Source organism: Tyto alba, unplaced genomic scaffold (genome assembly GCF_018691265.1).
Source record: "Tyto alba isolate M040663 unplaced genomic scaffold, T.alba_DEE_v4.0 Super-Scaffold_23, whole genome shotgun sequence".
In the NCBI taxonomy this organism is placed as follows: Eukaryota; Metazoa; Chordata; class Aves; order Strigiformes; family Tytonidae; genus Tyto; species Tyto alba.
Window position 1 is genome coordinate 3,989,483 of NW_024881297.1, and position 12,939 is coordinate 4,002,421.

A 12,939-nucleotide genomic window follows, 5' to 3' on the forward strand; every position below is an offset into this window, starting at 1 on the left:
TTCATGAGTAATCCAGCCCTCCTATAGAAGTAGTGCAGACATGACAAGAGTTTTATTATTTGTGCACTGCAAACACAAGACGTAGCATTTAAGTACTTCTGTTTCATCCCGGCGACTCTGGGACTAACGAATGCATCGGTAGTTTGTCACGCACCTGGCATACTACAGCTCCTTGGAAGAAAAAGAAGAGCCAGGAATATGTAAAATCATGGTCCTGGCTGACAAGTGACTGTGCAAACAGCATCTGCCCATCTTTTCACCAATCGCCTCTTGAGCATAGGAAACATAAAGCTTTTGCCTGATTCGGCATTCTCTCCCGATACCTGAATGGAGGTGAGAACTGCAGCAAGAACTCTCGAGTTGCCATGGATGCCTCTCTTTCTACAAGCATTTGACACTTACCCAGCGTATTTTTAGACTCCTTTGTTTCAGAAAGGGAAATATTGCGAGCTCCTTTGGGCAATGTAAATGCTCCTCTCGTCTTCCCTTAAATAGAGCATCTGTAATTAGTGCTATGGGAGCCAAGTCTATTTATTTCATTGACTATATTTGTCAGCCAGATGGTCTTTAAAAATGTAAAGTGTAAATTACGTTACGTGTTCAAATGCATTTCAAGCAGAATTAGACACATCTAGCAAATGTTAATAGTCAATGAAAGTCAGACCAGTGACAATTCAGGTAGGTGATTTTAAGTTGGATACTTGCAGATTTCATTTTCCAGAAACTTGAATTCTTTTTGGCACCTCTTGCTTAAATGCTTCCCTGTTGGAAGAGGTCAATTAGTCTTTTTAATGACCAGACTGCCAAAGTTATGGTAAAACAATAAACATCACACAAACACTCCTATCGCTTTCATGAACATTTGCATGTAATTGGCTGATTAACAGCAGTCTTCCCCTGCCTATCTCCTAGCAGGGTCTGCCACGTTGCACTGTTGTGCTTCTCCGACACCGAAACCACCGTGCAAACAGTCAATCACACACTGTCACCCCCTCAGACAGGCGGTGGCTCTCAGTGGCCCACAGGCAGAAACACTGAGCCAGAATGTGGTGGGGCCAGTTGCAGCATATTCTGGCCTCTGCTGGCCTCTCGTTCATCCCGTTAATCTCCCGGGGAGTAAGCCAAGCCACAGGCTTAGGCAGCGTGTGGACTGTGAGCGAGGAGCTGCAAATCATCGGTACAGGCAGCAGGAACCAGACTCATTAGAGAAAACGCTTCTTGGGCTGGATCCAAAGCTGCGACACAAATATCCTCCCTGCCCCCCAAATTCCCATCATTTTCTTACTGAAAAAATCAGAAATGCTCTTAGAAGGCTGAGCATTTATTTCTGCTGATCACTTTTTTTTTTTTTTTTTCTTTTTGGTAAGAAAAGCACAGTAGCTGCCAGCTCCAGAAATAAACAGGCTTATCTATGAGGCTCAAGTTACGGTCTTAACTCCGTTACTCCCAAAGTTTGAATGATTCTTGCATTAATCCATGCCCAAACCATCAGCCTCCAGGGAGCAATTCCTTTCAGAAAGGGTCTCTACTGTAATTTGATAATTACAATCAGTAAACTTTTCCAACTGGTTTGTAATAAAGTATAAGTATTTTCAGCAGAATATTTTATTTTTTTTTATTTCCAGTTGCACAGGAACTTATCTTTGTCCAAGTTTAGTTTGTCTGCGCACTGTCCAAATTTAAATATTAATGCTGCAGTAAAGCTTGCTTCATGGCAGCAATTACCAGCTGCTAAACGGTTAATGCAGATATTCACATTATTTGTCCCTTTGCCTTTTTCTCCTCTGCCTTAAAATACTTAGTTCTATCAGACAGATATTCCTGAAATTACTGCTCCCAGTCATAGAGGAGATATACTTCCCTGAGTAGCTTCCCCAGACTGAAAAAAAAAACCAAACCAAAAACAACAGAGGAAAGCCTTAAAACACAAAATAGTCACAGCAAAATGTGGAAGCTAATACTGCCCTGGTTTAACAAATAACTGACAAAATAGAAATTTCTGAAGAAGTCCAAGGAGAACTTGAATTATTATTGATATGAAATGTGTTGCAAAATACTCCAGATGGCAGTCTAAAAATTTTAACCAGGTCATTCTTAGTTCTGAGCGAGCAGAATGCAATCGCATATTCCACAGGATCTCAGTCACACCACTTAAAGGGTATGAGAAATGAGGATTCCTGCCAAAACATTTTCATTTTTGTTTCTTTGACAAAAGGGCTGAAATTTGTGAGAAAGTATCGTAAAAAAGCAATTTGACATGAGGATCCATATGCTCCTTTCAGATGTATAGAAATTTCCATTTAAAACTCCTGTGTTCAAGTTTGAGAGAAAAAACTTGTGAAAAGCTTAATCTATAATGGGAGAAGAAAGATGTTGCCTTTAGTGCTCCTATAGATAGAAGCATGCTACACTTGGCGTCAGGCAAACTATCTCAATTTCTTCTGCATTTCACTGAGAAGAACAGTTCGGTTTTGTTTAGCAAAACTCAGCGTTTCCCCACTTATCACAAACTTCATCTGGTTGGGCTTCAACAGGTACAGAGAAGAACTAAACATGCTCTGCATGACGAGGATTTCTCGATACACTTGACTGATCAAGTTTTCTTCTAGTAGGGCCTTCAAAGGACAGAAACAGTACACTGATTTAAAGATGTCACCGCTTTATCAGGGACTAAATTGTTTTTACACATCAGCTTCTAACTTGTATTTCACTACCTGGAAGTAGGCTGCATTTCTGACCGGTCTGTAAAAGCAATAAATATGACAGAAACACCAGAGACAACAGAAACTATACCCGGGTACATGAAAATGCTATTCCTACCAAGCTTTTTGGGAGTGCGGGTAAAGGTTCCCTTCACAGTCCGGCAATGAGAGTTATCCCCGCCACAGACGCCACACTTATCATCGACCTTATTGGAGCCAATTTCCTTGTCACAACCCACTTTCTGCAGAGGTAAAAAAAAAAAAAAAACCAAACAAAAAACCCCACAACAACAACAACAAAACCAAACCAAAACAAAAACAAACAAACAAACAAAAAACAAAAAACCACAAACAAACAAAAGAGAAGGCTTTGTCATTGGTTATCGGTTTTAGTTACGGTGAGAAGCCATTGCAAAATTAATGCATTGAGGAAATTACCACCCAACACTGATCTGTTTTATTTAAACACAAATTACTTGCAAATCTGGTGCTGGATAATGGTTTTCATGTGAAAAATAGGAAGTGATTTGTGCTTTACACTCACTGTACTTCAAGACTAAGAAAGATGAGCAAGACAGAAAAACAGACACAGTTCTTTTCAGATGCAAAACTAAGGGCAAAAAAGGCAAACGATCAGTTGAAGAGATGTGGAGTGTTTCCATGGAACAGGTCTGCGCCACTGCTCCAATTCAACTTACATCTCAAGGAATTCTGAAGAATAAGATGCTGCAAACACTTAATTCAGAAACATCTGCAAAGCCTATCTCTGCACCGTTGACTGAGTTGTTCTGACTGCATCTAACCCGAGTTGCTCAGGAACCCAGCACAGCTCAGACTGGAGGGTGACCTTGGGAAGCCGTTACTCACCACGCATTCTCCCCGAACACAAATGCTGTAGGGATCTTTATAGGAACAGCGAGTCCCGTCGTGGGCCAGCTGCTTCATATAAGCAACGTCTCCAGTTTCTCTGGATCGGCAATACAGGTGGCATCTCTTATTAGCTGTGTAGCAAGCAAAGAGAAATAACTGCATACATCAACAGCAATCCAGATGTGCTTCAGAAAAATATCCCATTAAAAGAGCAAAGAGAATATGACAGAATTAGAAAGGACCTTTAACAGACAGCTGTGGGGAAAAAAAAGCAAGTGATTTGCTTTTCTGTGAATTATGGGCCTATCACTTTGCAATACTCTCACAGAAGTCAGTTCCCTTCTGAAGAGGCTCCTAGGACTGGGTTCTTGATGGTCCTGACAGCAGCTTTTGCTCTGATCCTACTGGGAACAGAGCTGAGTTTACAAAATCACAGGGATGCAGAAAAATGACAGCAGAAAAATGAGTCTCTGAGAAGATGGTGCTAAAGCCAGGTGAAAAGGACAGGGGATTTGGATCTCTAACTTTCTCTACCCTTTTTTTTGAAAATACCAGCTGAACACGTTATTTCCTGGTCAAGGTACGAATCTAACTCCTTAGCCAGCCATGCAAAGAGTATCTCAGGGGATGCATGAGGAAGAAATGCCAGCTGCTCTGCAACACCCTTCAGGGAACTAGGAACCTGTCATTGGACTTGAGGCTGTCCTTGTCACTCGAAGTAATCACTAGGTAAGGCTAATGTTAGTAACAAAGGCTGACAGAATCGGGCCAAGGCAGACAGATCTGTACAAGAGTGGGAAAATATGAAGAAGGACTTCTGAAGCAGTGCCATTAGAAAAACCCTGTTAATACTTTCATCAGCTGCTATCAAATGTGGACCCTTTGCGCTCGGGCAGACAAGCAGCTGTATGGGAGAGGGGGGCGGGAAGAGTTTTTAACGACCCAACCAGCAGCTTTCCACATTTTGCCCCAACAGCAGAGAGCCAGAGCTCGACAGGGCGCTGCATTAAATGCTACGAGCACCCACCAACTCTTCCAGCAGGAGCCAAGAGCCTCAAGCCTCTTGCTACATCACGATGAAGGTCCGGGGAAGCTAGCTGGCCTAGGGGAAAATGGCAACTCTTTTGCATGGCACTGGTTCTTTCCGTCTGGGGCCACCTTTTTTTCCTGCACTTTAGTCTCACCTACACGCTGATTATTTCTGGTCTCTGCACGGCTGATGAACAAGACCCCTACGAGCTCTGGGAGATGCCAGCATTGACTTGTCATAAAAGCAAGTAACAAAACGTACAGTCAGGGTGCTCATATGGCAGCCAGTGGTGCTTGCTGTCCTGATACTCGAAGTGGGAGTTGCGCTGCTGACACTGCTGCGCTCTGAAGTCCTCAAAGTGCTTTGGACACTCCTCTGTATTGCAAAGTTGAAACTCAAAATTGACACCAGCACAATCTTCACCTCCATTAATGGGCCTGTGAAGAGAAAACATTCACGAGATTCTACAACCCTCCGGATGTTAGCTCTGGGGAGTTTTCTTCTGTCTTAGGTGACATTTTGCACTCTCTTTTAAGAGACAATTTTACAAAAAAGGCACATGAAGTGACAGAAATGGAAACAGAGCAGTTTCTCTGCACAGAGAAACACATTTGCGGTATAACCTCCATGCTTGCTCATGCATCTCCAAGGCATATGCTGAAATGCAGAAGTAATACCTGTGCACATATATGCTGCCAATAGTTCATTTACAACTAGAGCTTATCTAAGTTTATCCTGCAGCTTGCTGAGCTCACACACTAGGTACTCTTCACTCTCTTATACATCAGTTAAAACCTTGGGATGGTTTTCCACAGGCTTTCCTCTGGAAATTCTGGATTTTCCAAAAACAATCCTTGTTCCCTGCAAAAAACTATTATTTCAAGGGACTTAAACAGAACGTGAATTTTGGCAGACTCCATCCAAAACATAAATGCTATTTAAACCAACACATGTAACGATTCCCAGTTGACTGGAACTACCACCTAGCCAGAAGACCTACATTGGATTGTTGCACTGGCGTGTCCGAAAGTGAACTCCAGTTCCACAGCTCCGTGAGCAGGAGCCAAATTTGGTCCATGGTCCCCAGTTGCCATCCTGCTTCAGCTGGTTAGCATTCTTCCACATGCAGTGACCTTTATAGCACCACTGAGAGAAATTGGGCAAGGAAAACAGATGAGAACAGGAATAAAACCCAAACCAAATGTATAATCGCAGCAAAATTAAAAGCATGCAGAGGTGAGCTCTTGGGCTGAGAAGGGACAGACTGCAAGCAGAGACTGTCCTGGGGACAAAGGGGCTGAGGGTCTATATACTCTGGGCCCAAGGGGACCCAGTCTCCCCCCCTGAAGGCAGTCTGCTCTGGGAACAAGTAGGCAGTACTGCTGGACCTGAACCTGAACCATTCCACAGGCAGACACGTGAAGCTCAACACGTTTCACCCTCCAGACTCCACTTAATGTAAGTAAAACCTTTGTTTCATTTGAGTCTTAGTCACTACCACCTTTTCGAAGGAATTTTGATATTCTGAATATTAGCAGGATGAAGCTGTTGCTGAGGATTGCTTTTTTGTTTTGTTTTGTTTTTTTTTTCTTTTTTTTTTTTTTCTTTTTTTTTTTTTCCTCATACTGGCCAAATATCACACTTATGCAAATAGGCTGGAACAGAGGGCTAGTCACTGGGCAGGGTGCTGTTTTGCTGCGGGCCAGGGCATGCTCAGATGGTGTAAGAGGCTCTCCTGTACCTCAAAATACATGGAATTTGCTAAACATTTATTTGAGTATAATTTTACAATTAACAGTGAATTAGCAGAGACACCCACAAATGTGGTAATAAAAAGGAAAAATAAAGACCTAATCCTAAACCTACACAAACATTTAGCCACGGGATGTCTGGACCACAAGCGCTAAGAAGTGGACCTACAGAAGTGACATCATCTGCTACCATGGATTCCTAAAGACACGTTATGGACACTCTGCAGACGAGACAAGAATCCAGAAAAAAAGGTAACAGAAAGTCCACAGAAGAGGCTGAGGATGGGTTACACCTCAGCTGGGGTTTCTATGTCCAAAATTTACTTTGTGCTAGAGCAAACCTTGTACAGCTCACAGAGTATGACAGTGGGAAAGCACGGCTCCCTCTTTTCCCTTCCTCTGGCTCCATCCAGGGGATGCTGGACAATTCCCTGGTTTCCTCTCTGCCCTTCAACCCAAATGAATGCGACTGTTGGCCTCGTTGGGTATTTTTTTTTGATACAAACATAGTAAAAACACAATACTCACTTTTCCAGGGGCACATTCTGTCCCATCGAGTGGAGGTCCTTTCTTAGTCTTACAGAAATATGGGTTATCTGGATGGCTGCACCACAACTGCTTGCATGGGTCAAAGGTTCGGAACTGAAATGAGATGAAACTCAACATTTATTAATACTTTTCAGATAAGGATTCAACTCGCCCAGTCAATTCATCTCAAACACATGGCTACCAAGCAGTACAGTATCTCCAGAAAGAAAATGGCAAAAGTAGCTTTCAGAAAGAAAAGGGCAGTGCTTATTCCCTGCATCCCCTACCCCTGAGCTGGTGAGAAGAGGAAAGGAGGAGACACCCAGAAGTGGGAGCAAAAGGAGGTTTTTTTTCCCTTCTTTCTTGGGGTCACTACCACAAGCCTGTGTCACATGGACCGTGCTGCCATCCACTTGGCCATTAAACCACGTGAACCAGATGACTGGGTTTCACCCATAAATATCTCTCTCTCCTCTTTATAGATCTGTTTAACTGCTCTTCAATTACGAGAAAAGGCATATATTGCAGCTCTTTAATAAGGCCAGACACCAACTTGCTAAATGAACGTTTGTCTTCGCAATGACTGCCTTGGACATACCGCTGTGCACATTTTATAGCCAACGCCAAAATCAAAGCGGCACTGTTCGTCCATGGAGTAATTGATGCCTGGCAGCTCAGGAAGCTTGGGCCAATCATGTTCAAAAGGGTCATCAAGAAGACAGTCGTAAGAGCTGTGGACAGATACACAGAAAAAAAAAGAATTGTGAGAAGATGTAGTAATTTTTAGTTTTGATCATCAAGATCAAAGTACTTATTCTTAATAAGGCAGTACTCATTTTCTCCAACCTGTTTTCTGTCCTGTTTACATTGCTGTTGCTCTCCAAAGCACAGGCAGTCCCTTCAATAGGAATACTGCCCAGTGCCACATGACTGAGCATTGGGTGGGAAGATCCCACAGCAAAATCCCTGCATTTGCTGGAGACTGTGGAGAGGCATCTCCAGCCCTTCCCCTGCCCTAGCGATACACGTGAAATTTGCACTTTACTTCCCTGTCACCAGTGGTAGAAAACAAACACTCCTTCACTCTCAGTGCCAAAGGGCAACATCTCAAGGTGCTTCGACCTGGTCCTCGTACAGGGCCTCACACAAAGCCCACAGGACGCTTTCCCACCGACTTTATGGCACTTTGAAACAGGACAGTAGTCTGAGAACAGGCCTACTGACCCAATATCTACTGTATTCACAGGGATGAAGCCCTGCCTATGCAAAGGGCAAGAATGAGGCTTGATTTTTCTCATTCCTGTTTAACTCTGGTGTCTTAAAATAGCAATACTGGTGGGCTGCTCCTTCTGCACTAGGATATATCCCCTTATGGTCTCAATCAATTACTACTTTACGCTTTATGTCACAAATAGGGTTTCTTCTGTAGGACATGTGGGTCAACTTACGAAGTTTTCACTCAGCGCTGACTGGCAAAACCAGCTATTTGCAATGGAGGAGGAAGCCTAGGTAAGAATTGGATGAAGAGGTACATACATGAGGGAGACTAGAGCCAGCAGGGTAGAGATCTGTTCTCGTTTTCTCCCTAATTCAGACACGCACGTGCATGCCGCCTTCTCTCTTCCACAACTTTTGCTAGTTCCTTTTCTGAGTTTAGGGCTTCATCCTCCTAGTTTCACAGCATAACTCCTAGAGAAATCAAAAACCTAGGGAAAACACCAGCTACCTGACATAATGTCTGCCAGAGAGGCTTCTGCTACCATCCCCCAGAGGAGGCAATGGGCTCTGAGTACAGGCCTCGGTGAGGAAGCGTTGCTCCTGGTTTATAGCTTTTCTAATACATGTTTGAAGGGGAAAAAACCCAAACAAACGAAAAAAAAAAAAAAGAGTATGGTGAAAAAGTTGTCAGAAAACTGCTCCACCAGAGGCGGCCAGATGTGGAGACAGTGCCGAGGCACCCAGCATCCCTCTGGAAGCCTCTGAAGGCTGAGTCCCTTTGGAGGAGCCGAGGCCAGGCCACCCCAGAGGTCCCCACTCCTCAGTACCTCTGAGGCCCCCGCACCACGGCGTTTACAGAAAGGGCTTCCATGGTCAAGGGTCCCATTTATGACACTTGTGCCTGCTCCTCCATGCTGGGATGGCCTCTCCTCTCCTCTCTGCTGCCTAGCCGAGGGCAGCACACTGGCCCCACACCCAGGAACTACAAAGACTTCTCTTTAGTAAAACAACTACCGCCGAGCGTGGACAGGTCCTTACTGTATGTATCTTTTGAGTTCTTGGCCGCTGCATCTGGACCAGTGGTAACGATGAAAGGCAGCCTGAACCAACGGAGCCATAACACTCCCCATTGCTGTCTCATCACCACATCTGTTCCCTTGACCATCGTGCTCCATCCCCAGCCTGTAACACAGAATCGGCATCAAAGCCCCAGCAGCTCCCGTTCTTCAACTGGTAAAACAGCCATAAAGAAAACAGCTTCTCATGCACATGTGATCATGCAAAATGAAGTTGTTCTTTGCATTCTACAGATATCACCTGCATGTCAAACTCATCTTCTCTGATGCCAAACTATAAGGACTCTCTGAATAATCTTTCATTTATGCTTCATTTTATTTGTTAATACCAGGAATGAACTAACTAGAAGATGAAGACTTCTTATACTTCAGATAAAGGAAACCAACAATTCTGCTCATTAGGGAGTGGTTCATTCAGAAACTTAATATTTGTATACTCATTTATCAAAAGCACCTATTTAAACACAGAGCTAGTTATCATGTTGCATCTCTATAGAGAACATGGTTAGCATGTTACATCTCCAAGCGTGCCCCTGGTACAGCTTAATGTGCAAGTGTCCTGGTCAGTTCCAATTAGGCTGAATTCCTCCCAGTGAGCTGAGCAAGTGGCCTGCACTACTTAAGGAAGACAAAAATCAGAACCTCAGTGCTTGACATAATTCATCCAGACAGCTAACAGAGATCTTTGTTTAATCAGTTACTCCCAACCTAACATTTTACCATTCTTGAAGAGGTGCCAAATCTAACAAATCTGCACGTTCAGTCAATGAAAAGAAAGAAGTTAAGGATGCTTGACAAGCTACTGTCTCCACTGTCCGGGCCTTCCAGGTTTCTTACTGACCTCTTCCTCACTCTAGAGAAAATAAGTTCCCCCTCTCTCTTCCCCTTGTTTTCTTCCCCCACTTACCTCTTCATTGCTTAAACCACTCGATGCATTACAAGGGGATGGAAATAAAACTAGGATAGCTTTCATACAGCCATTAAAATTAAACCACTCGAAACAAGCAGGAGATGCAGCACTAATCTAATTGTGAAAGTTAAGACTTACACATGCCCAGTTTCATGAGCAACGACAAAAGCTGATGAAAACCCATCCTCATGGTTGAGAGTACAGCTTCGGACCGGGTGACACATGCCAGTAACAGGAGCATATCCTATTGAGAGAAATCATGTCTGATTCTTCTGCCCATCACATTTACTTTAAATGAGACACCCCCCCCCCCCCCCCCCCAATAAACTTACTACCCGCGAAGAAACTAAGATTATTTTCTTTTGATTGTCAGTATTTACTCTGTCTTTGCAATTGCTGCCAAACACAGTAAATGGCTCTGACATGCTGGGATTGATTCCACAGACACCTATGTTACTTCAGGCACTTCCACTTTTGTCACCAAAAATGCACAAGAATCCTGTCCAATTAAAAGGTCGAGCTATAGGCTGGGATTTCTTGCATCTGTTCATATTAGTACCTGCATCTACATACTGCCTGATGCATACTGCATGCCTTTTCCTCAGTAAAAGCTAAAATCTTTCTGACAACAGGGAAGTCTGCCTAACATCCCCATCTAACCAGATTCACTCCAGGCATGCCAGCCCAGAGCTGACAAAGAACTGAGACCCCTACCTCCCCCTGAAATGTGAATGGACCATGGAGATACTGAACACAAATCTCTAAGACATCTCCAGCTGGATAGCCAAAACATGGTCTCCTCCAGACTCTCCTTTATCTGCACTGACACAAATCACACTTTGTGAAGTTACTGCCCATTATCATTCCCCGAGTCATAAAGGCTAACGCAGGTATCAAAGTAGGTGGTATGCTATCTATAAAAAGAAGTCTACAGTGAACAATGCAATAAAATAAAAGTGAAGTTGCATGCAAAGGGCATTGCGCGTTCCCAGTGACCCCTGCACACACAAACACCTGGTGTTTGAAGAAAGCAAATAGCTATTCACTTAATCTCTCAAGTAAGAAACTTAATCTGTTACAGTTAGATATAAATGGCAAGGACTACCATGGCAAGGTCTACTCGCTTTTTAAAAAGTACGTGAAATGAATGGGGGGAAGTACTTTCTCTCCACAACAGTCATGCAGACGTGGTGAGGCTGTCCACATGGACCTCTTCTGATTTCCCCAGAACAGGGAACTGAAAGTGATGATGAGCGCACATGGTTTCCACACCATGACCAGGTTTCAATACTTCTTTAAAATTGAACACTTCCTGAAGTACCTCCTGAATAAAGTCTTACGTTGCTTATTGTCTCAGGATCACATAACAATGCAATTTTGAAATTTTCCTCTTTTCCGGTGGATGCTAGCCAAGAAACACCAAGTCCAGATAGTTTTGCTCCAGGTCAGCTGCATTACCTTGCATACCAGCAGGCCCAAAATCTTGCCTGGTTAAGAAGATGGCATGATCGTGGTGCTCAGAGTGACTGGGGTCCGACTTCTGCTGCTGATATGCCCAGCGGCACACGTTTTCCAAGCTTCTTGAGGGATTCCCCCTTTCAATCAAGCTAATGGACTGAAAGAGCAACACATTAGACCCAGGAGCTCCTAAAGGTAGGAATTGTGACAAGTTTTCATTTTCTTGAGGCATCAACCAGATCCCCGTTTCCCTAATAACCAATTATTAAGTCATGATGGCCGCCTTTCCTATGACAAAAGAAAATGTGTGCGTTAATGGTGACCATGCATGTGTAATAGTACATCTTTAGGGGTTTTTTTGAAGACAGTTTAATGAGTGATCACATCATCTATGCAAATAACTGCCTGCAACATGCAGAAGGAACACAGAACTTGGTGTTAGGATTGAATAAGGACTTTTTTATTTCTTTTGCTGGAACTTGCTTATATTCTGGACTGCCAAGAAACAGCATGACTCAGCTGAGATGAATGAGCATGTAGTGACACACACAGCCTGTGCGGAGAAAGCGAATAGTACAGAAACATAGCACAATGCCTCAACTGGTGCAAAACACTGTAGTGCCAGTGAATGTGTACTGATGAACACAGATTAAATACCTGGTTCTGTGTGGCTTTACGCAACACTATGTGTCTACAAGCTCAGTAAATTTAGTTACAAGACAAACATCAAACTAGCCTTTTGACTTGCCCAAATTCAATGTCTGAGTTAAACGGAACAGATACGATCTTTATCAAACCCTAAAGAGCATTACTGCTTCCCTCTCACCCTGAACAATTTAACAAGCATTTGTTTCAAAACTCGCCGAGCGTGTTTTACCAGCAAAATCAACGTACTGTTACAAGTACTGCCCAGGGTACAAAGTGGTGGAGTGTGCTGTGCCCCAATAACAGGGTGTAGACAAAACGATAAAAGGAGATAGTTGCACGAGCAGACTGCGCCAGCAAGATGTGTTAGTCAACCAAAACGATTGCTTCTACTAAACTGATTTAATTCCCTGAGGACTCACAAGGGCAAGAGTTCAGCCTGCAAGCCTGAGCCCGCAGAGCCAGTCTGGCACCTGTGTCACAACAGGGATACTCGTGGTCAGCCTCAGGAACGAGGGTGGAAGCAAATTTAGCACCTGCTAAAAAAAAAAAAGCAGTTCTTGGGAACCAGCTGTTCAGTAGACTTCTGCTTCCACAGCCCTTCATGTGATTCGCTGTAATTATAAAGAAGATGAAGGCGGAGAACTGGTTCAGGGACTTGCTTACCTTCGCATACCCCAACATGATCATTCGGACCAGCACAACATTTATGTGAACACCCAGGGATTCATCGTGGTAAATTTCATTCACC

General features: G+C 43.6%; 1 protein-coding gene across 4 annotated transcripts in view; it reads right to left on the bottom strand.

Moving 5' to 3' along the window:
* ADAMTS3 (ADAM metallopeptidase with thrombospondin type 1 motif 3) overlaps window positions 1-12,939 on the bottom strand; it is a 142,314-nt gene that overhangs the window by 13,844 nt on the left and 115,531 nt on the right. For all 4 annotated transcript variants that reach the window (XM_042796757.1, XM_033007750.2, XM_033007764.2 and 1 more), the window contains 10 exons: window positions 12,855-12,938; window positions 11,544-11,700; window positions 10,224-10,329; window positions 9,138-9,281; window positions 7,480-7,612; window positions 6,882-6,995; window positions 5,603-5,748; window positions 4,864-5,039; window positions 3,570-3,703; window positions 2,821-2,944 (listed from right to left, as the gene is read on the bottom strand). In XM_042796757.1, the coding sequence (XP_042652691.1) occupies window positions 2,821-2,944; window positions 3,570-3,703; window positions 4,864-5,039; window positions 5,603-5,748; window positions 6,882-6,995; window positions 7,480-7,612; window positions 9,138-9,281; window positions 10,224-10,329; window positions 11,544-11,700; window positions 12,855-12,938 (1,318 nt within the window). The remainder of the gene's footprint in view (window positions 1-2,820; window positions 2,945-3,569; window positions 3,704-4,863; window positions 5,040-5,602; window positions 5,749-6,881; window positions 6,996-7,479; window positions 7,613-9,137; window positions 9,282-10,223; window positions 10,330-11,543; window positions 11,701-12,854; window position 12,939) is intronic.